The sequence below is a fragment of the Glossina fuscipes genome, unplaced genomic scaffold (genome assembly GCF_014805625.2).
Source record: "Glossina fuscipes isolate IAEA_lab_2018 unplaced genomic scaffold, Yale_Gfus_2 28, whole genome shotgun sequence".
Lineage (NCBI taxonomy): Eukaryota > Metazoa > Arthropoda > Insecta > Diptera > Glossinidae > Glossina > Glossina fuscipes.
This window is the reverse complement of record NW_023998423.1, coordinates 15,282,431-15,307,791: the sequence shown is the minus strand read 5'-3', so window position 1 is coordinate 15,307,791 and position 25,361 is coordinate 15,282,431. Positions and strand designations below refer to the sequence as shown.

The window sequence follows — 25,361 nt, the reverse complement described above, 5'->3', positions numbered from 1 at the left end:
TCTAATAATGTCTGTCTGTGCATCTTTGTGTTTGGCTTACTGTTTGTGAATTTTCCAAGTTTGTCGTTACAAATTGTTGGGTAATAGCCATTGGGCCTAATTTGATTTGCAATGGGAACAATGTGTTTTGGACGGGTCGACCTTTTGACTTCTCGCTTGCAATAAAAAATAAGTCTTCATAGGGAAATTATATCCAATTTTTATTATTTTACGGTAAACCAAACGAAGAATAATTAAAATTTAGGCTACGTGAGTTCACGTTTTGAGCTCCCTCCGATATACGGACCTCCAAGAACTATATATAGTCTTAGACGGAAACGAATTATAATCTTTGGTATTGCGTCATAATAAACGAAAACTTGTATTAGACGAAGCAGTCTAGCCATTGAATGGCTATGCCTTGCCCATCTTTAATGCGGTTACGTGTAAAAAAAGAAATAAAAGCATTATTGGTGCTACGGCTCGCCATTAAATACTCTACCCCACTTCCCTTAATACAGCGCTTAATATAACAACTTTTCAAATAAATATTATATATGAGAACCATGCAAGTGGTCGAGAAAGTAATTCTGTTCGGACCACTTTCAACGGCGTTTATCCTTGACCAAAAATGCATCGGCGTAACAAATATCATCAAAATATCTCACAAATTGAAGCCTGTGCGTTGAACACAAGAATGCAAGAAGATTAAAAAGTTCTCAGAACGTGATTCCGAATTGATCGATATAATAAAATCAAGTCCTTCTGAGCGTTGCGCACATCCACATGAACCTAATGTATTCCGTGCCGTAACTGTTGTAGATTACAAATCGTGTTTGTAAGAAAAGGTCGTTCCGTTTAAACTGAATAATTCTTCGAAATTCGAAAGCCCTATCTTACTTATGCCTTGCAAGACTTCAATACAAAAAAAAAAAAATAAATAATAATAGTCTTAGCAAGTCAACTAAACAAATAAGACGTAATTGCATAAAAGAAATAATTGACATAAGGGTCTCCTCCCCTTTGACTTTAACTTTATGCTGACTCTAAAAAGTATTTATGCCTAATTTCAGATCGAGGTTAGTATACATGAACTTTGTTCGTTTTAAGATGACTTCAGCTTTTTACGAATCTTCGGGTGTTGAGGAAAATGGTCTTAATTTTGGCCATTCGAAGGCATACACAGCCATTCACATCGCTTCAATAACCTAAGAACCTACTTTTTACGTTATCTAATCCAACCTTTTTACGTTACCTAATCCAACCATGAGCGTACGAGAAAATCTCAACCTTCGAGGGCGAATAAAACCGCATTCTACAAGAACAATGCTATGAAATGATTTGATTGAAAAACTTTTAATTTATTTTTTGTATACTTTTTGTAAAACCTTTCGCATCAAAATTAAATTAAACTTATGATATTTTGATGAGTATTTCAAATACTTTTAATTGATAACATGATACGGTTATACATCCTGCGGCCAGTAGATCCACAGTAAAGTGAAAAAGTTCAATTATTTAACTCGAAGGCATTTCTTTTTGGAACCTTATGCATAAAGTGCACACATCACGTACTGTGCACATATATAAATATGAGGAAGCCATTCTAGTGTGAAGTCTTTGATAATCAGTGCAGTTTGTAGATAATCAACTGAGCATTTTTCATGGTTTTTATAAAAACATTGACTTAATGTCGCATCATAACGTGACCTTTAGGCCACGTAATATTCTATGATATCCGCTTCGTTCTAGTGTTTACTAATTAATTTACTAGCACAATTTCATTCGAAGCGTAGACTTTAGGCCAACGGATGGCTCGCGTAGAAGGTTTGTTAAATATCTTTATTACCGTAATAAAAAGATTTCACAAAAGATGGGTTGGCTTTATTGCTGTTGTATTTCCCTAGCAAATAAACATAGTCTTCGACTTCAGTAGCCGGTTTATAGCTACCGATATCGAGTAGCCTCGGTCGCAATTTGAAAGATTTGTCATTCGATAATGGGAGAAGAATGCATGCTACAAAGGCAGTTGTAAACTCATCACTCGCCATAGGGACTCGGATAAGCGACAGTTAAAGAGTTTACTTGATATCGACAGCTATAAACCTGTCCCTCCACAAATTGCCTCCCTTTTCCTCATACATGGCGGAAAAAATGAGTCGGGTTTTAGAATAAAAAGGATTTTCTATCTTATTATCTAAGGCTTTTCGAAAGTAAGACATGTGTAGACTGACGAAGTGACTGGGTAAGCGACTTATCTGGTTATTGATTTCTTGCTTTTGTCGAGCGAGATGGTTACATATAAAGGCTTTTTTATATACGTATTTTTTTTTTTTTTTTCGTAAAAACGTCTTACCCACCAAAACCATCCAGGATTGTACCAGAATACCACTCTTATCGGGGACTGTATAAACTTTAAAGAGTAATGCACTCGCAAGCAGCTAATGCATCGATAAATTGAATATACTTAAAGTAAAGCTTAAAAGATGGATAAATATGACGTAACGTTATCTTTACCGGATTTTCTGTTCCTTCTTCTAATTACAACGATATATAATTATTTTTTATAGTTTTCAAGCATTGGTTTCAACGCTTAGATGACTCTTTATGTTAGCTATAATTAAGTCAGCGTTTTTTAATAAAATCAAATTGAAGTGAAATTTCGAGCTTCCGTACACCACTCGTGTAGGCAAAGACATGAAAACCTTTTCGAAACAGGTTTAACTGAAAATGCAAGTATACAAATAATTAATTTATAACTTCCCGGGGATGAACGCATATGTACATGTGTATGGGTATTGTGCAGCTCTTTATAGTCTCTTAAATGAGAGCCTACCAGAATAACATTTGTTACTTTAATCATCATTTGACGGCTAGAGTGTTGCACACAACACAGCCAATGTGTCATTGTGTATAGTAAGCAATTTGTGTTCTGTTTTTTTTTTTTTTTTTGTTTTTATTGCTATTGCTGTTGTTGTTAGCGTTGTTGCAATTGTTGATTAGTTTTCTAATAGTACTGTCAAGTAAACTACTGTAGACTAAGTAAACGCAAGGACAGATAAAGTTTATGATAACGAAAGAATAGCACTAGTGGCATTATATTGACTATATATATGTGTGCCTTGTAGGCGCTCAAAACTTAAGCGCTAATGATACTTTTAACGGCCATTGCAGACGTTAGCTGCACAGGAAGCAATCAATGACGAACATCTTTGTCGACGTCAATATTATCATCAAGTTTATATTAATCCAGTATAAGACAAAGCAACAACAGGAATATAAGTCTAACTAACTGAGGTAACAACATTTAAACTCAAAACTTAAAGTATTACAAGTATCAAGTACACAGCAAGTACGAGTATGTGTTAGCGAGATAAGTATATAGGAAAGCGAAAAATAAAGGAAATTAAAGGAAGTTGAAAAAAAAAAAAATCGGGGTAAAACAAAAAATTGATATCAAAAAATCACTGCAACCTTTAGTCATTTCGTTCATAAAGTTACTTGCCTGCCTGTTGTTCTTTTGCGTCAATGCACGGGCTCGTGTAAGCTTGTTTGCTCTTCCCTTTTTTTTTTTTTTTCTGCTAAGCAAAATACTAAGGTGCTAAAAAATCAGGCAGAAGCAGAGGAGCATAAAAGAAAAGGAAAAAAAAAAAAACAAGAAAAGAAAAGAAAAGAAGTAAGAAAAAAAAAAAACGCACGAAAACATCAATGAACGCGTTTTAGTAGAAAAGGTAGCAGCAGCAACTACTACAGCAAATAAAAAAAAAAAAAAGGAAAAAAGAAACCACGTCAACCAATGGCTAAACTAAACTCGAGCAGGTGCACACTTTCAACTCTTTGCAAACCGAATGTTCTACATATATGTACATATACATATGCACATAGTCGCACAAATTCGCATACACTTGCACTAGAGATATAACGATTCAGACGCACATAGACGACGCTTTCTTGCTTATGCTTAGCCTCTTATACGAACATTGCAATATACATTAACGACCAAATGTTACTGGCCGCCTTGTAAGCCGGTTTTTGCGTTAAGGCCTTCTTCAATTAAAACCTTTTCCGTCTGCTTTTTCTTTTTTTTTTTTTTCTCTGTCTTTCGTGTTTTTTGCTTACATAAACAGACACATGTTGTAAGTTTTTTTTTTTTTTTTTTGTACATGTTTATCCCTGTATGGGAACTATTGGCGTTTGTGAATGAATCAGTGCTTTCAAGCAACAAGTCAATACCAACAACAATAACAACAGCAATAATGCAAACGTATTCGCAAAGGGAGCAGTAGCGGAGAACAAAAAAAAAAAAAAAAACAAAAAACAACATAAATAAGAAGAATTGATTTTTCAGTTTGCCAACAACAATCTTTCTATTTATGATTCTATAAGTAAAAAATGAATTTAGTTCCGTTCTAGGAAACTAGGCTTTCTTGGCTTTTCCAATCAAATCAACGTTTAAGTGCAATGATTATGGTTACCCATAAAGTTAAGTTAAAGTTCGCTTATTACCACGTAATTGGAAACGATATCAATTATGAAAATAATACAAAATTTTAATAAAACTTTATCGTACATCCTGCCTTTTAATATACTTTACTTGCTTTTATTATCATTCACGTTTTCAATTAATGATCTGTGAAAAAGGGAAGTATCTTAGCAAGTCAGTTAGATATAACTGAAAGTTAAAGCTTCAATACTAGGCTTAGTTGTTAGTTCAAACAACACGTTCGGAAAGGGGATTTTTTTTTTGATTGAAAGCCCGTCAAAGAGTAGCAACGTGAATAGTTTCTCTTCTTTTTTGGCTGATCAATTCGCTTATTGGAAACCTATCTTCTTTTCTTGTATCAGACATTGGCTTCTTCAATAATGTATATTAGGCCTCTTTGAAAGTTTAAAATTAATTTTTCTCGGTATTTTCCAAACGTCTTTTCTTACTATGTAGTGTAAAATGAGGAATGATACGTCCTGTATCATTCATTGCCACTGCACTATGTTCTTGGTGTAATATGCGTCAAGTGTTAAGAAGATAAAAGGTTGAAGTCTTATTACGTTGCTCGTTATCCCCGACAGGGCACATACAATAACAGCTTGTTTACTATCGTCATACAGAATGAGGAAAGATGATGAAGACCTATGAAAGGATTACCTCGTTTAAAGGCTTGTAGCTGTCAATATCGAGTAAACTCGATGATTGTCGTTGGATTATCTACTGCCTGCAATGGGAAATAGGCTTAAAGCTTTTTCTTTACTATTGAATAAAAAAACTCTCGACCTTAAAATAGCTGTCGAGTTACATCTTCAAATTACGATCAAATCAACTTGATATCGGGAGCTGTAAAGATTCCAAACAAAAAAGTTCGACGAATCTCTTTCAACTTATTCCAATCGATGTTGACATCGATTTCAAGACAACGTCTTTTCGAAGATTTGAGTCTACTCAGGCTAAGTTCAAGCTTGTTAAATCTTTTTATTTGTTATACGACAAGACCTCCTTGGAATCATCGAGAGTGGAGATAAAGGTTTTACCAAATTAGTTGAATAAAAATTCATTATTTTAGCAGGGGAGATATATTTCAATATTATTAGGTCAGGCTTCTGAATTTTTAGATGAAATAATCAGTCAATCAATTTCTTCTCAAATAGGTTGTTAAAGTTTCGAAACAACTTCTTTTACTTCTAAAAGACATATTATGGCGTTTCGATCGGTCATTAGTTATACGACAAAATGTTGTTTTGCTTATACATCGATTTTGGCATTCCGAAGGAGTAGTGAAAAGAAAAGGCTCCGATGTCAGTTTTATTTTAAAAAAAGTTTGCAAAGTTCTGCAAACGGCTCAGGAAACAGAATGCTTTGCGACTTATTATGCCCTTGTGATGTTGCTCAGAACACGCCTGTAAATCTGTGGAAAAACCAACCACACACCTTTATTCAAATTCCCGGCGTTAGTTTAACAGAGAATAAGTATTGGAACACTGCGTGGACACATGCTTTCGCTTGCCTTATGCCTGGCTAATGAGACTTGTTTGGCTTATCTAGTTTTGTAGGCATTAGTGAGAAGTAATCGTTCGTTAGCTCTCTGCTGCACTGCACTGAAAAAGACTTAATTCGATTTATCTAATTTTGCAAGCGATAGTAAAAAATTATCGCTCGTTAGACACCTTCTGGATGTTAGTACGGATGTATATACGTTACAGGGCGGTTGTATAACTAAATGGCTACGTAAGGATACTTTATTAACTTAATTGGCTATCCGTGAACTGGTGAAAAAATTATCGCCCATGGACTATTTACATGGATGGGTACATATAATGCAATACATATGCAACAAGATATCTGCGCTTATGCGGCAGATTACGTTAGCGAAAGGATACTTAGGTGACTTGGTGGTTAATTAAATTACATGCGTCGCTGAAAGCTATCACCTGACCATTGCTTGACGAGTGGAAGGGAGCGTTATATCTTGTATGCATACTATGAGGTTTGAATGTACAGAAGTGACTACGTTTACGTAGCATATTACGCTCGCTTAGGTAACGTATTTAGCTTACTCATTGTATATACTATATGATGGACATTTCCGTCTCTTTTTCAAAGAATATTGTTGTCGTTTATAATTTCGTAAGCTTATGACCTACTTAGTACAGCTGTTGAATATTTATTTATTGGAGTAAGCCGGCATTTTGTTACTTTACAAAACGGTATTGCGTCAGTCATTGAATACCAACAAAGACTTCTCTATCAATCGAAAACAGTATCGAAATGTAAGGTGCGGTTTTGCTTCGTCATTAAGCAGAGACTGAAACCGATTTTGAAGTGGCACGTTATGTTTTTGTTTTCATATTCGTTTTCGTTTTTTTTTCTTTTTATAAAGAAGTCGAAATACCGCAGAAATCATTTTGTTAAACAATTAATATATAAAATAAGCTGTTAAATGAAATTTTACCATATGCATGCAATCAGCTGCAAGGCCTATAATGTAGTAGCACGCAATCACTTATAATTGTAAAATCATACATAAAACAGTTAGTAAACAGTAAATAAACTTATGAACATACTGACGCCATTAGTCTGTAACACCAAAATGAAGAGAGAGAAAAAAAATTAAAAAAAAAACAGAAAAAACTGATTGTTTAATTGCTAGCTTTTGATAAAATATCAAAAATGAGTGACTTAAACAATGAAAAAAGATTGAGACTTAAAATACAAACAACAAACAGGCCAAGTAGGAGGAAAAGATAATTAACGACAAAAACTCGGTACATAAGAGCTTGCAGTTTCATCACAAAACCGACATATGCATTAAAAAAAAAAAAAACTTGAAATTGATTAGACTAAGGATGATGGAAGCAAGTAAAAGGGATAAAAACAAATTAATAATAATGAAAATAATAAGTAAAAGTTTATAGAAGAAGGCCTTTAGGGTAAAAGTGAATTTTTTATGGCCTTACGTCGCCAAAGAAAAAAATACAGTAATTATTGGGTTCTTTGATCATAGACAAAACATTAATTTTCTTAAGTAACATATGCACAATGTTTCGCTTATTCATTCGTTGTTATTGTTACTATTGTTTTTTGTTTGTTTGTTATTGTTGTTGTTGTTGCGCAAAAATCCAACACTTTTCCAAAGACCATGTATGTATGAATGGTATAAGGAACAAATTTTCAATATATTCATGGCTTAGTAAGTGAATGATCGGTCGATATCTGCGATATGTATAAAGATAGGTATGTAGATGACTTAGTGGTATAAGTATAGTTTTTCTATTTGCGCCAGGTGCGTGTTTGTTTTCGTTACAATGAAAGAAAACATTCAACAGGTCTATACATACTATATGTATATAGATGTATACATGAACACTGGAACAATAAACATATACATATATATATATATGTATATATATATATACTTATATATACACTATGGATACCGTGGATACTGTGTTTTATGTATGCATGGCTGTGTGTGTGTGTGTGTGTTTGTTATGCTTTGTGCCTATAAATTCGATTTAAATTGAATCCGGATTGGGGCAAAAAGTCACATAGAAAATACAAAACAACAGTAAAAACTTGATCTCTCTCGTTTCGTCTTTATTTTACCGACGACGCCAACGTTAATGATGATGACGATGATGATGATGATGATGATGGTTATGATGATTATGATGATGATGATGACGTTATTAGTTGAATACAGTATATGTGTATATATTTTGTACATTATTCATTGTTATCATAAACCCCAAGTTTGTATGCGATAACTAATATTTAGCGTAGAAACGATGTAAGGAAAAAAAAAAAAAAAAGAAAAAGAAAAAGCTTCTCATTCATTTATTCATTCATAAGGTAGAGCTGTTAGCTGCGCGCGTTTGCGCATTCAAGTGGTGCTAAAAACTTTGAATACAATTATTGTGTGAGAGACCTGTTGGCTGGCAAAAGTATTAAATCCGTGGGTTGGTTACTTGCTTGACTTCTGGTTAAACCGGTTTCAGTTTTCTATGATCATAAGATTTCTTGTGGTATCGCGTATTTTGAAATAGATACAGTACATACACACACACACACACACATGCACATATAAAATGTATACATATCTACTGCACAATATGAATATGAAAATCTTTAAGATTACGATATATATATATATATATATATATATATATATATATTCATATATATGTATATATATATATATGTATCTTCATTATGTGTTTATATATAATTATTTCATTCTAGTCTATGATTGTTACCTTAATTCTTTGGCATTATAGATTTGTTCTTACAACAGTTATCGTTTAAATTGTTTTTGCTGTTATTGTTATTGTTGCTTTTAGCGTAATTTTAGACTAATCATTGTTGTAGAACTCTGATTAATAGCTGACCGTGTGGAAATGTTAATTATGCAGTATATATATATTATAGATACTGGTTAATACATGTTAATACATGTTAATAAATACATATACATATATACATGTTTATATATATATATATATATATGTATATTTTACAAATATATACGTTCATATCTTCAGGGCTACATCCACTGCTGGATGCTAATGAAACGCGTTTGTTCTAATAACAAAAACAAAAAAAAAAAAAAAAAGAAAACAAAAATAGTAATAATAACAAAAACGTGGCTTATAATAAATCTATTAATCGAATCATGAGAAAAACATAAAAACATAAAGTTTAATTAACTATTTTATTTTACCATAATAATATTTTGCACATGTTTTTTTTTTTTTTTTTTGGACTTTGCTATAAAATCCGGTCTAAAAATAATTTTAATAATTTTTGAAAAATGAAACGGACGCAGCCGGATTAAAGGCAAAAAGTCTACAGCGTTTCACTATTGACTGCAATCAAATGAATAATTAAATAAAATTATTTTTAAAAATTCTTATTTCTATTATTAATTAGGCAAATAACGACCACACGAATTATGTGAACAACGTAAGCGTTTCTGTTTTGTTTTTTTCTGCTATGCCACGACAACAATTCTTTAATAATAATAAAGTATTTTTTGAATGTGTTTTTCTGTCATTAAAATTGAGAAGAGCACAAAATTATGGTAATTTAGGTCAAGACGTTAACGTTAAAATTTAGTCATAACTTCTTTTATATATATATATACATATATATTTATATATGTATGTATGTATGTATTTATGTATGTATGTATTTATGTATGTATGTATTTATATATATATATATATATATATATATATATATATATATATATTTGTAAATCTGTATTAATATAACCTTGTGTGTGAAAAGAGACTAATTTATTATGTTGTTAAATACGAAAAGATGTTTAAATTTTGGTTACAGCTTTTGGGTGAATCGTAAGCCAAAGTTTGACTTGAAATTTTTATTCGTTTACGGGTAAATTTATTTGCGATAAATTTTCAAAAAGGAAACGATACTTTTACACCTACAATCAATGATTAAAGCGTCCCTTTTAGTTTCTTCTCTACAAATTTTATATCACCTATCAAAAAGGAGGCGTATACTAAATTCGAGCTTCAACTTGTAAAAGTTGAAATAATAAATAATAATAAATAACTTATCGTTTGTTCAAACCATTCGAATTTCTATTCTTTATGTTTGACACTATAATGAACCAAGACCCACCCCTTGCCTACCTTACCATTACCCTATAATTTAAACATCCCTTAACAAAATACATAAGCAACGTAACATAAAATGTTGTATTTGATAAGAAACAAGTACAAAGATTATAATAGGCCACGGCTCATCATTAAATACCCTAGATCGCTTCGCTTAATACAATTACGCATGTAAAACGTTCTATGGGAAGTGGTTGAAAAAGTGCTCCGAATCATAATAGCGTTCGTCCTTGAGCCGAAACACGTTCAAATTTCATGAAAACATCTAAATAGTTATGGCCTGTAAGTTAAACACAAGAAAACAAAACGACCAGACGGACAGAAAAGCTTAGAAAGGGATTCCTAATCGATTGTTATAAAAAAAGAGTCCTTCTAGATAATAACTGTAGAAATAGTACTGACGGCGGACAATACTATGGATAGTAAACGTACAACTAGTTTCTTATAGCAAAGCTACACATGTCGAAATAAAAGCGGAGGAGCAAAGTTGCGCATCTAATGCTTTTCACAGATCATAAAGAAGGTTTATGTTTTTAAAGAGAATAAAATTCTTTGTCGAGTAAAAGACGCACATCCCCAGCGCAAGCCTTGAAATTGCATGTTTCTCAACGATAATCTTCTCACAATAGGGTGCTGATCACAAAAGATTCAACTTCATGCGTTGGGTTTCAAAGATAATCACGTCTTTTCCGCATCCTTAGGCATCGACAATATGCTAAATCTATTATTGCTTTTGCAACAACGAAGCAAGCAATAGAAAAAACTTTCTATTGACTACTTAAGACATGTCGTCTGTACAGGTAAGCACCGTGGTAATCCGGAAGGATTGTAAATAGAGTCCTATTGGCGTTTTTGTACATCATTAAAGAAAGGTGGATGTGTATTAATTTAGTTAACAGGTCTGCAAGGCACAGAAGGAATCTTCAGAGTACATAGTTTTGATCAGTATTAAATGCTGAGCCCATTTATGCAAGTCTGTCCTTCCATTGATCTGCTTTTACAGACTTAGTACTTTTCTTGTAATGCATATATTTGCACATTTAAATATATCTCGACCAAAATCGCTAAGTAGTAATATTTTTGCGTATTGATGTGAAAAACTTGTTCACGCTGAAAAACGATAACATTTTGAAAAAAAAGTTAAGTGCACAAAATTTAGACTAAGTAGATGCATTTTTTGTCCCCATCCCATACATAAGGGATTACAAGAAGAGTAAGCCTTTATATGACGGAGACCAGCTGTTGGCACGTTACGAGGAAAATAAGAAAACAATGACGAGAAAAAAATTAAATTCACCAAATTTGGAACATGTCAGTTGGGTCCGCTTCGATAAAAGGACTCTCATGAAAAGTATGCTTTTACATAAAAACAAGGTTTAACATTTGATTCTTTATCCCAAAAATAAATGGAAAAGTAGGTTAGGTGAAGTAATGTAGGGTATTTAATAACCGGCCTAGGCGACTTGACTGTTATTACTTATTTTTCTTAAGACGAAATCATGAGTTTTTCCTTGATTTCAGCTGAAAATATAGGTAATGTTCGAAATCAGAGAAATCCTTCTCAGTCTAAACGCGTGATGAATCCACTACATTGGTCACAGCGGGACATTTATGTCACAAATTAACTTATTGATTTTCTTTCTTTCACATGAACTTAGTTTAATAAACGCGCCTTATAAGCAATTTGTTCGAGGTGGTGCTTCAACTACCAAGTTACTTACAATCCTATGTATGATGTTTATGGTCGAACCGCAAGTACTTGGCATGTTCTCAAAAGAAAATCACAGATTTAATCAATCATGGAGTGGTTGCATACTACATACGTAACTATGAAATCCGAGTTTGTGGGTAGTATGTGCAATATACACAAATGCCTGAAGTTGTTCTTCTTTTTATAGCTTCGACGTCTGGCAGCAATAACCAATTATGATACCAATACAAGTCGCAATACAAAAAATACCCGCCGACATTCGTTTTCTCTGAAAAAGAAAGGCTTGATGGCATTTGGATTTATTTTGGGAATCCCAGGTTCAAAAATCGGTACGTGGATCCAGGCACACCGCTCACATCGACCGCGAAACTGAATTGCTTTGACCGAAAGACAATATTCTGCGTTTGACGAGACCAGAAGTGTATGGTTTATTATCAGCTGTTAAAGTCTGGTCCAGTGGTTATTACGAAATGCTACTGAAAGCAATTAATTGACCTGAATCATTTACAGTTGAAAAAACGGAAGATATATGAACTAAGGCAATACAAGATTTTATTTTTGCTTGACATTCGTTCACCCATCCTTACAGCAGTTAGTGATAGGTTGGAAGCATTCAACTAATGATTGCTAGTCAATGCGTTTTACTCACTAAAGCATATCTTTGCCATAGTCACTTGTTTGGATCAGTAGTGGAACACGAATTTGCTTTGCACCGCATCAATGCTTACGAAATCGTAGGGAAAGGGCCTGATGACTGACTGGTTTGTTTTAAACAAACGACTAATTGACGTATGGACAGACAAAATTTTCAAAATTTATAGCTAGCAGCGAGCAATATTTCGGCTAAAATATTTTTTATCATTGTTTTAGGTACATATCTGGGTGCTGGACTTTTGAAATGCAGGTCGTGTCTTCAAATGTTTTAATTAATCTATTTATTCAAAAGACGAATTTTAATTCTTTCACATGAAGGTTGGGAGTTGTCATTCATTGTTACTGATGCGGTGCAATCTCTTTGTTAGCTTAAGTAATTATTTCAGTTAATTTAAAAAGATTTAAGTTTCCAAAGATTTATGAGAAGAATTTTTAAATTATTTTCCATTATTAATATCGATTTCTCTTTAAATATGCTTATCAGTATATTAAATATTTAGATACATTAAGATGAAAAGTATGTGAAAAGGGATTTGCCACAGAATTGCCTCGAACAATTAATAACAGCATCTTTGCATACGATTACAAAGCCTTTGATAAAAACACGAAAATCCAAAAATACGAAAATACGAAATAACAAAAATTTAATTTAATAATTGTCTCGAGTAGGGTTGCATGCGTCACAAGAACGAATGCGATAATTTAAAGATCAAAGTTTCATCTAAAAGCATATGCTGGCAAAGAGTTGTAAGCGTTTTTATTATTGACTGTTTGTATAACGAAGAAAATAAATGGAAAATAAGACAAAGGGGAATATCGCCTAAATGAATTAATAATGTTGTAACAGACCACAATTGATAGCTAGGGTTAAAGTTAACTTGGGAACATTTTTTTGTTTTTTTCAAATTTAAATAATTTTTGTTAATTTAATTCATTTAATCTAATTAAAAGTTTCGGTCCATTTCATTGATCGTCGAAGGGTTTAAAAAGTTTTAAAAAATTTTAATAAACTACAAACACACGCACACCCATGGACATAAGCATAAATCTATGCGTAACAAATGTTTCATACAAGTATGCCTTTATGCATACATAAAAGTATGCATATATATATATATAAAAAAATGTCGCGCTTGCTTAATTAAATTTTATCAATACCTGTGTGCGTAGCGTAAGTGTGTAAGCTTCTATTAAGTCTTCTAGTATTGGGTTGTCAAGAAAACAATTTCGCTATTCTGACAATAATGTCACCGTTAAATATACATATATGGATCGCAAATATACATATATGTATTCATCTGAGTACGTACGTACGTACGGAGTCATTTATCTTCTTGCTTGATCTTTTCTAATTTCAGTCGAGTGTCGATTATATATAATAAGGAAAGACGAGCGAGACCAAATGACGAATTGATTTAAATTTTCGCTTTTGCCTACCTATTCGAATCCTTCGTTAGTCAAAACCGAATTGACCGGATATCCGGTGTTGATGCGTCAAACTAGTTTCTCTACGATTTGTTGATATTATTAAAGTTGTTACTGGTTTTTTAATGCTGCTGCAAATGCTGTATAATTTATACAACATTTATGCACTAGATGGATACGTGCGCGCGAGCAACCGCCACATAGAGCTTAACCAAGTTTAAGTTAATTTTGCTGTTTTTCGTGTTTTTGTTTTTTTTTTTTTTTTTGATTGGTTTTTTACTCTATTCAATTGCTTATGCGAGCTTGAGGCTGTGTTTGTATAACAACGCAGTCATTCTTACCTCTCAAAAAGCCGCAGATTTGATAGTTTCGTTTTTTATTTATGTTATTTATTTTTTATTTTTTATTTTTTATTTTTTATTTTTTTTTTGTTGCATTATTAATGAAACCTGAATTAAACATATATGTCCACATAAGTAGTAGTAAACGTGGGTAAGGGCACCTATCGTTCTTAAGCTCTCTTGCGTAAAGAAAATGATGAGATGGCATTTTTTATTTTTTTTGTGTTCACATCTTCTACCCAATGAATATATATGAAAGCATTTAGTCATTAACTAAGTTTCTGTTAATATTTAGTACGTGTTCGTTTTTGATATTGTTCGGTTCGGTTAATGCATTCTTACATATATACATATACATATACAAATAAACGCACATAAGCACATGTAAACATATTTGAAAGTTTATTAAGATGTGTTTGTTGTCTGTATATATATATAAAAAAAAAAGCAAAAAAAAAAAAAACAAAAAAACAAAAAGTGTATATTCATAAAATGAAAGTGACCATTAGTGCGACATCCGTTGTGTCATTATCAAACATCTACTCGGTCAACTAACCATTCATTCAGTCGTTCATTCACTCATTCATATGTACAACCAGTTTTATTTTTTCTTTTATGCCTTTATTTCTTTTTTTGCCCTTCTTTCCTTTTGTTTTTTTTTTTTTTTTTTTTTTTTTTTTTTTATGTTTTTCTTACTCGTTTCGCATTTTTTTCTTTTCTCTTTTTTTTTTTTTGATCTTTAGAAAATTGTTTGTTTGTTTAAGGTATTGACATGAATGTGCGTATGTAAGTAAAAGTAAAGCTTCCTTTATTGCCAAGGAGGTCTACGTAAATTTTCATTTCGTATGCCTGTGCGCTGTACTTGCTTTTTATGACCGACTAAAAATGTTCTTCTAGTTTGACATTTTCACTTTTCATATGCTATCTCTATAGCTGCAAGTGTACCCACATGACTTAGCAGAGAGTTTGGCAAATAGTTTTTCGTTCTTTTTGTTTTTTTTGTTTTTCTTAAACGAAACTAGAACAAATTTCAAAATGTTTATTCTCTGGCATAAGTTTTTCGATATATAATTCTTACCCTGTATTTGACCTGTGTTGCACTGCACTGTAATGTATTCACTTAACTTGTGGCTTCCGATATGAGTTTCTTGTGGCTAATGACGTTCAATAAAGGACAATTGTGGTTGCTTGATCTTCGTATAGTGGTAGTTAGTTGTTAGCTGTCTCATATTTGAAGGCACACATCGATATCTATACTGACATAAGGATGGTTATAAGTATGTATTTGTGTGCAGATTTTATGGTAAAGGCTATTTATAAAGCACATGGCTTCAACTAATGTATGAATGAAATGAATCGAATTGAAGAGGAAACCAGTTAAGTGTATTCTTCCCTTCTTTCAATTTTCTGTTGGTTCTTATTTAGAGCTTACGTTTTCGTATTTACGTTTCATATGTATGCACATGCATACATATTCGTATATGGTCACACTTGAAGGAGTTTGACGGCATGTGGACAGTAAGTAAACTGGTTTTTGCTGTACTTTGTTTTCAGGCAAATTAATACTTAAGTGTGATAAAATGTCATTTTTATGTACCTAGGTATGCGTACATATGTTCATTTGAATAATTCATAGAACTTATATTTAGTTCCATCTTTATATTAGGCATTCATTTTTTGTTTTTGTTTTGTTATTGCATTAATTTCCATTTCGAGATAAAGCTTATCCTGCAGGCAAGTTTAAGTAAGCAGGGAGCAAGCGATTTCCTTTATCGATATTTTTAGTTACTTGAGGTTCCTTAAATATTTGCTCTGACCGGTTATCTTCTAGTATTTATATCAATTAAGGAATAGTGCGGGATTTTGTAATGTAAGCATAGAGACGTAAGGGAGTTAGTCCAAAAGCACTTGTGAGATCAGGAAATATTAACGCTCTTTAAGATTTGAGAAGAAAGCTTGAATGTTGTGCGACTTAGTGCGAGATTTGAAGTTTCCACTCTAAGACTGGCTGAATGGCAAGAAAGGCTTAAGCTATTTAAGTCGCTTGAAAAAACTAACTTGAACGGGACCGCTTTTTGAAAGTGATTTCTTCACACCTGGCGAAAATCACATCATGTTTTAGAAAGAGCTTCTATAGACTCAAAAATAGGAGAATGAAAGCCATGTCTTTTTCGAAAGTCTCCATTATTTGCATTGATCGCTGAAAGAGTTGTAAAACGATTAGTTCTCCTTAGTATGTATTTACTCTGCTTAAGGTGAGATGAATGTTCCTGTATGACAAGCAGATGTGTCCCGCCCATAGGTCCGAGTAACTGGCATTTTAAACACGCAAGATCAACTTTCGAAACATGGACCAGCTTCTACTCAATCCAGGTGTGCATTGATTTCCTTTTATGTTAAAGGAAATAGCGAGAACAGACTTTCGATTGGGTTTCGACACCGAAACAGAAGATATTTTATGCCTATAGCATCCACATTGTAGCGATATCTAATTCCTTGCCAAGCTGAAAGAGAAAATTTTGAAAAAAAAAATTTCCAAACCCTAATAATTCTCTTCATTACCTTTTCTAAATACGCGACCTTCGGTAGTTTTCAGTTGAAAGATAAACTTGTTTCAAATTTGCGCTTTAGTTGCCTTTGATCAGACTTAATGCAATCGTCGTCTGCATGAAATGAAGTCTTACTGTTTCTCATCTTTTATTGTTGGCATCATCACTGTCCCTCAAGGCCTTTAATAACGAACAATGTTACTTGTGAAAAGTGTGTAAATTATTTCACTGAAAATTAAAGTAAGATTCATATAATCTTAAGTAGGCGCTGTAACGCCTAAGGTGTTGATCATCGCATTTGATTATTTTTCATTTCATTTTAGGCTTTAGCTTATGTGCTTCGCAATCTCCTCCAGTGCAGAAATTTCGTGTGACTCCGCACGATTTGCAAATACTGGAAGGCACCGACACGCTATTACGCTGTGAGGTCGCAAATCGTGCCGGTCAGGTTCAGTGGACAAAAGATGGTTTTGCTTTGGGCTTTTCCGCGGTTATACATGGCTTCCCCCGATACTCGGTTCTGGTGGATGCTGCGAACGGTATCTACAATTTGCAAATTAAAAATGCTTCACTTGAAGACGATGCGGAATATCAGTGTCAAGTGGGACCAGCTGCAGGCAATCCTGCTATTCGAGCCAACGCCAAGTTAAGCATAGTCGCTGCTCCTAGTTCTATAGCTATTGATGGTTACGCGCAAAATGCCAAAGTCGAAATAATAGAAAAACAAAATTTGACGCTTAAATGCATTGCACAGAATGCTAATCCTGCAGCTGAATTACTTTGGAATCGCGACAACACACCTTTAGTTGCAAGTAAGTAAATTAACATTTAAGCTTTTAAAGAATATTGCTTTGACAGTGACATACGCTTAGTTCAAGCACGTGTTGAGGTGACCGAAACATCTGCGAAACGTTTTACTACAATTTCTACTATAACTTTACAACCGACTGCCGATGATGATTATAAAGACTTTTCATGCGAAGCCAAACACAAGGCCTTACCACCCGATGTACCCATGCGTTCTACAGTACAACTATCGGTTTTGTGTAAGTAATTGGGCAAACATATATACCATCAGGTTAATTTATTGCGACCTTGCCATATACGTATATATAGATCCTCCTGGTACACCATTTTTTGAGGGCTACAGTCAAGGGGAGACATTAAGACGAGGACAAAATGTAAAAATTTCATGCCGCAGTAGGGGTGGCAATCCTCCCGCTCAATTAATTTGGTATAAGAATGGGTTACCTATTAGTTCACCTCAACGGTAAGTTACAATATTTTCAAGGGTTGTTTCTTTGCTTTTATTTATACCTTTTAAATTTATTTATTTACAGAACTTCAGGTCGTCTGTCGGAGAATGTTTACAGTTTTGTAGCTGAAGAACAAGATGACGGTGCGAATTTAGTTTGCGAAGCTAAAAATATACTCTCTAACACTGCCTTTAAGACTGAAGTTAATTTAACTGTTTTATGTAAGTTGCAAGGAATAAGAATATTCTCTCCTCCTTTTCAGTCTTAGTTTTATTGCACCGCAAATAAAATGTCTCAAGTTATAGCTTGGTACTTAATTGTTATTTTCCTTTTAATTCTGTTCTCTTTCATAGTTGCCCCCAAGGAAGTCACTATAAATGGAGCCACGGAGGCTAAAGTGGGCGATGTAGTGCAGTTAACTTGTCTTACGGCACCGTCTAATCCAGCAGCACGCATTAGCTGGTCTTTAAATGGTCGCCCGTTAGGTAACAACACATATAAAACATTGCGTTCAGCAACTGGCGGCGGTTGGATTAGTTCGTCGAACGTTTCCATAAACATAGATACAAATAGTCGTACGTTTGTGGCTGTTTGTCATGCTCTTAATGTAGAATTAACGCAAAATATTGTTGGTTCGCATAGTGTGCATGTGCTATGTAAGTTATTTCGCATAAAAGATATGCTGACGTCAAAGTATGTCAATTTTCCCCCTTTTGGTTTTCTTAACTAATTTAAGATCCCCCATCGCCACCCTTATTGACGGGCTATAATGACGGTGATGTCATCATTTCGGGTTCAGTTAAAAAGTTGCAATGCTCTTCGTTGGGTGGCAATCCTCCACCAAATTTAACTTGGTATAAGAATGACAAAAAATTGAATACAATGTCTAAAGTGCAAGATTCTAAAATAACCTCGGAGCTTACTATACTGGTTAATGCGTCAGACAATAACGCCATTTACAAATGTGAGATACAAAGTTCAGCTATTGAGATACCATTGTTTGCTACAAAAACGTTAAGCATACATTGTAAGTTGAACAATGACGGTTATGGACACTGAGAATCTTAGTCTTAGTTTTTTCTTTTTCGTAATTTAATAGTTCCTCCGGAGACAGTTAAAATCACAGTAGAGCCGAAAAATTTGGTTCCTGGTACAAGAGCCAAGTTGATTTGTGACTCTAGTTCAAGCAATCCCCCAGCCAAGGTGTCTTGGTGGAAGGATGGTATACCGGTGGAAGGGGTAAATCTTTCGAATAAGCCAGGATTATGGGGTGGTTCCGTAACCACCTTGGAAATATATGTGAACATAACTCAAGATTTGGACGGTATAGTATACACTTGCCAGAGCAATAATGAAATCTTGCAGCGCAGTGTTCATGAAACCATTAGCTTGGATATTTTATGTAGGTTCCCACTTACATGCAATGCCAGCCAATACTTATGAAACTGATAAATATTTTGTTTTTAGATCCCCCGAAATTCGATAACACTCAAACCAATACTTATGTGGGAATTGAAGGCGAACCTTTGCATATAGAATTACATGCTTCGGGAAATCCTATGGCTATGACTTATACGTGGACTAAAGATGGTTTACCTATTCTATCTAATGGTATTCAAGGCCAACGTATTTCATCTGATGGGCCCGTCCTTAATATAAGTAGAATATCGCGAAATGATGCCGGCAGTTATATTTGTGAAGCCATGAATTCCCAAGGCACTACCATCATGGAAGTACAGCTAGTTGTGGAATGTAAGTATAAAACGGATATTCGATGTCAACTGTCCATCAAATGGAGATGTGTTTTTGCAGATCCCCCTCATATAGAATCAGTGTCTGAGGGTGCAAGTTTCGTGCCTGGCGAAGATGCAGTTCTAGCTTGCAGTATTATGGCTCGACCTTTGTCCTCCGAACATGTCACTTGGCTGCGAAGTGGCTATGACTTGAATGGTCGGACTACCACCACTTACGACAATGGAACGTCGTATTTGCACATAAGCAATGTTCAAAAATCAGATATTGGCAACTTTACTTGTGTAGTGAATAACCGAAGAGGTCCGCCGGCACAGAAAGAGGTCTTACTTATAGTCCAATGTAAGCTGAAGATTAAAAAGCCATGAAAGATAGGTTGAATTTGTGTCTTTTTGCAGCCGCCCCCGAACTTGATCACTCTCCGTCGTATACCCGATTCGCCGGACGTTTAGGTGAACGGACACGATTGACTTGTAGAGCTTTGGCAGCACCTCAACCTAATTTTATTTGGCGCCGTCAGGGCAAGGATTTAAAGATGCGCCGAAATAAATTCAAAGCTATAGATCGTAGATTGGATGCCTTTACCTATGAGTCAACTTTGGTTATAGAAAACACGTCAAATGACGATTATGGCCAATATGAATGTATGGCACGTAATGCACATGGTCAAGCTAGTACCACGTTGGAGTTTTCTAAGCCTATGCGGCCAGACACTCCGCTCGAATTGTTGGTAAACAATGTTACAGAAAATGGGGTAGATCTGTCTTGGATACCAGGCTTTGACGGTGGCCTGCCAGTTTATTATCGTTTACGGTTTAAAGTATACAATGAAGACAAATACAAGTACATCGATGGCAAGCCGGGTAGCTTAAATGTCACCATTGATGGTTTAAAGGCAGGCAGTACGTATGTCTTTTCTGTAATGTCTGCTAATGAAGCGGGTGGCAGCAAATTCTTGCCTGATATCAAATTAACTTTAGCAAAAGGTAAATATTGCAAATCAAAGAGTCCATCTAAACGGGAATATATTTGTATTCGTTTAGGATCTACACCTTTATCAGCAGAATTAAATGAAAAGGATGAAATGCCTAATTTTATGATAATTGGTATAACATCGGCTGCGATGGTTTTATTAATACTGAATGCTGCTTTGGTAGCTTGGTTTGTGATTAGACGACAAAATAAAAATGCAAACGAAGTAGAAGCACCCAACGATGATGCATATTCTAAAGAGGACAATCAGTCGGTGTATAAGGTAGGCTTTGCTATATGTTTTTTTTCTTAAAGAATTCTAAGAATTATATTCTAAAATGTTTTAAACTGTAAACAGTTACCCATTTCTGCTTTGCAGGCCGATGTACAGAAACAACCTACTGCCACTTATTTGGTTGAAAATGTTGATATTATACAATCCACTTCGTATCCACCTAAATATCAGGAGAGTTCAATGTGCACACCGCCTTATGCGTGCAATCCAGACTTTACACGTACCCTACCCAATCCTAAAAGACATAGCAGCCGTAACGGCATACCCGAATCGGCACGTTCCAAAGATGATCATATGATTATGTCGAATGGCATTTATATTCCCTCACCATCTCCAGCATCGTCATTGGTTATTAAGGGCAGTTACATTTCTTCGCCTTCTCCGGCGCCACCTCCAGACGGTTCTTACTTCAATATGAGTGACAAGTATATTTCGTATCCACCAGTGGTGAGTATACGAGTTTAATAGACCCATCTTCTTAGATATTAAAGAATGGCTTCTTTAGGCCTACTAAATGAATGAAAACTAAACTTAAGCAACGGCCAGCAATATTAGCATGACACAGAGCTTATACTGCCGGATAGACTGAATGAATCATTCAAATGAAAAATCCAAAAAGAAAAGAAAAGAAAAGAACAAAAAAAAAAAAAAAAACGGAAAATTTAAATTTTCTTAGAAAATAAGTAAACGAAATCAATTAAATAAGTACAAACGAGAAGTGAGCAAAAGAAAGGAAGAATTAAACAGACCGGAAGAGAAAATATTGGAAAAGTTTCTCCTTTGATCTATGCTTATATTGAAAGAGTACGTTTGTGCTTTAAGGCTGTGATAATAAAAAAAAACAAAAAAAGAAAAAAAGAAAAAAAAGACACCTGTTCAAGTGGTCTGGGCTGCTATGCAGACAAGCCGATTATAAGGGAAAAATGCTGTCCGATAGAGAGAAAACCAAGGGGTAGCCTATAAGGCACTTTATCCATTACATCGTAAAGCAACACCTTAATTAGCAACGCATTGTATATAAACATAGCTTTGAATTATCAGTTGGGCCGTCCTACCCACCATCATTAATAACGTCTTCATCTGCATCATCACTCATGTAGGGTCACGTAGAACAGCAACAAACCATTTGAGCAGGTTTTATTTATATAATTATACAGAAGTTTTTTTTTTTTTTTTATATATATATATACATGCATACACATTATTTTATAGCTTATAGAATGAACACATAGGTACATATAAAAATACATATATATATATATATGTGTATATCTATGTATATTTAATTATTCTCTCTTAAAAACAATCGTTAAGTATGTTATAAAGTCTCTAAATCATAGCATTTTTTATCGTATCTTTCCCTCTAATAATAGATATTATTTTCTTTCCTTTAAGGTCCATTAGAAATTTTTTATTTTTTTTTTAATTTAAAACAAAATTTTAAAACAAATTAGATTTTAAGTGTAAGGAAATACGAATTGTTAAACTCGTCATAGTAAAGAATAGTAAGTAATCACATATTACAATCGTATTTATATGCATACTTAAGCATTGACGCAGACATCCCTATGATGTACTATATAATATTCAAACATTTTAATAATATGAGTAACTGTTATAAATTCTGGTACTTCTTTCAATTTATTTAAATTTCGTTTAAATGATATGAATTAAAAAAATTCTTCCGCCCCATTCTTTAAAGTAAAGTTAATTTAAAAAATGACAGACAATAAATTATGTATATACAATTGTATCTGTTCAGACGATACATCATCAATTTTAGATATTTGATTACATTATATACATAAATACATAGCATAAAGGTCTGTGTAGACTTAGTTGATTAATTCCGGTTATTTTTTATTGTGTACAGAACGCGCACACGCATAGGCGAAAGCGAATAAATCATTCATTACTGCATTCGCATTTGTGTGCATTTATTTTTTATTATTTATATATGAAATTTGCAATTTCGTTAGTATATATATGTATATAAAAAAGTACATTCATTTTCTTTTTCTGAATAAAAAAAAAAAAAAAAAAAAAAAAAAATGCATTTCAATTAAATTAAATTGAATTTTTGAATTAATTACGGATCAATCAAAGTCATCCATAATAATGGTAAGTATGACTAAGGAAATAAACAAGCTACGCTTATAATGCAACGCTTATAAGCAAAAAGTGGCAATTGAATCTTCAACGGCTTACAATCATCCTCTTGCAATAATCGACATAGGTTCGCTTTGCTACAATGCCTAACATTGTTTGATAGGCTGTGCGACGGACGAGATTCTTACAAGTGTAGGGTTTCTTATCGAAAAATTTGCTATTAGATGTGTTGCGTTAGAAACTCGTTGTTTGAGTAAATAATGCAAAGCACTAAAAGCTAATCAGCATTATATCTTGGCTACCATTTAAAAGCGTTTGCTCATTAAGGATCACATTTACTTTAACAGGTATTGCGTTACAGCTGCTAAATAGTGGACTTCCGCCGGTGCCGGAAGCACAAGCCAACAATCTTAAGATAATCGTTGGCCTAATGAGTCCATCATTAATTAAATGTGTTTGGACGTATGACGGCTAAATCGTTTAGTTTGTTCTTGTGCGTATCTCCTTCTTCTTCGTCTTAATGCATGCCATCTCCTACCACGATGCACTTGTCTTTCTCCAACGAGCACCTTATATATCCTAATATAGCATTCTGTACATTCAATACGCTAGGGATAACTGGTCTGTGATTCTTAGAGGGAGTGCTTCGCAAGCGCAAAAAGCATGTCAATATTGTAAGAGCTGATCACTAAAAGCGTTCCTTTCTCTTTTTCTCGATCGTCCTCTCGATCGTCATTTCTCTCCATACAAATTTTTCAGTGCAATGGAAATTTATGGAATTTATGCTCCTTGTCTTATTATTCACAGCTAGATATGATATTATTAAAGCCGAAACTACCGCATGGGTCAATTTGATCTCTTTTAAATATCAGAGAACTTGTTATAAAGGATTTAAAACTTTTGTGAACAAGAAAAGATTTTTAAAGATCTACAAGCGATTTTTTCCCTAACTCGTCTAGTTTTGGGGATGTTAGTGATATACACCTTTTTCAAAGTGGGTCAGTTTGACTCATATGTAAGGAATTGCTACATTCGCAAAAATGATTAAATGAAGTGGAAATTTTTTACAAAATTTCTTGATCCATTGCGATACCGAACATTAAAAGATGACTGTCCATATGAGTATAGAAGAAGGTATAGAAGAAACTGCGATCACCTTGAAAAAGAAACTCGAATTTTTAATATTTTCATCTATAACTTCCGGAGCCGTGAAGATATTTCCGACGAACTGTTACCCGGACGTTTGCTAGAATCGCATGCACGATCGGTTGAAAAATCGCGAGAAATAGAGAAAGCCTATCGAAGGTTAGCGAAATGTGTAGTGAGAGCGGTAGAAGTGGCAGGCATAGAAAGGGCTTCTTCCATATACAAAGTACCTCACTCTCTCAGTGCCGCAGAGTTCTATTAATCCAGGGACTTAACGTATTTCGTATGTCTCTTTTTTTTTTAGTCATTGGTCAGTTGAGATAGACACGATAAAATTATACAGAGTAGTTTTTTGCGGTAGGGGTATAAAGGTTGGAATAAGGGCTGATGGTAAGTCGTGTGAGGAGATTAACGTAATGAGGCCGGTAGCAAAGAAAACCACAATGTAAATCACGACTGGGTGAAAACTATTATTTCGCAAAATTTCAAGATAAATTGCATTCTGTAACTGTTGAACTGGTAAACTGATCCTGCCGCACTGTCTCTCTTAATTAGCTTGATCTCGTAAACAGGCTTTATTTATTAATATGTATGTTCAACTTTTTAATTTCTTGTTTTCTCAAGTTTCCAGTAAACACTAACTGCATTAAATTAATTCATTTTTTGATTGCGTCGGAGTTTTGCAGCCGTTTCAAAAGACTTAATTAAATCGCAAAAAGTTTTTTAAGAGAACGATGTTTACAGCTTTTTCGAATAGTTACCTTAAGAACAAATGTTGTTTTAATATCGATTTAAGGGTCGCTAGACACAACTCAGAAGAAATTCCTCGAAATTATATGTAAACGCCAGAATGTAAACAGCGCAAAGAGGGACTGACTTGCGAAACATGTTAAGCTGAAATAATTAAAAAAAATAATTTTTTTGTTTTATTTAAAAAATCCCTAAATGAGTATAAAACAAGTGCTAAGTAAAAAATGAGCAGTGAAGAATGTGGGGTGTAACAAACACAAACACAGTTGGCTGTCTTCTAATGTAGTTTCT

General features: G+C 33.9%; 1 protein-coding gene across 3 annotated transcripts in view; it reads left to right on the top strand.

Annotated features, from left to right (window-relative positions):
* The window catches only part of LOC119636222 (nephrin), a 44,466-nt gene extending 22,770 nt beyond the window's left edge, over positions 1-21,696 (top strand). The window contains exons 2-14 of one of the 3 annotated variants that reach the window (XM_038031475.1): positions 17,114-17,602; positions 17,663-17,836; positions 17,907-18,060; positions 18,131-18,267; positions 18,400-18,702; positions 18,783-19,073; positions 19,146-19,448; positions 19,514-19,798; positions 19,859-20,140; positions 20,197-20,784; positions 20,842-21,053; positions 21,129-21,512; positions 21,571-21,696. In XM_038031475.1, coding sequence (XP_037887403.1) covers positions 17,114-17,602; positions 17,663-17,836; positions 17,907-18,060; positions 18,131-18,267; positions 18,400-18,702; positions 18,783-19,073; positions 19,146-19,448; positions 19,514-19,798; positions 19,859-20,140; positions 20,197-20,784; positions 20,842-21,053; positions 21,129-21,512; positions 21,571-21,579 — 3,611 coding nt within the window. In that variant the 3' untranslated portion in view covers positions 21,580-21,696. The other 2 variants (XM_038031476.1, XM_038031474.1) reach the window with 2 other exon arrangements.
* The last annotated feature ends 3,665 nt before the right edge of the window (positions 21,697-25,361 follow it).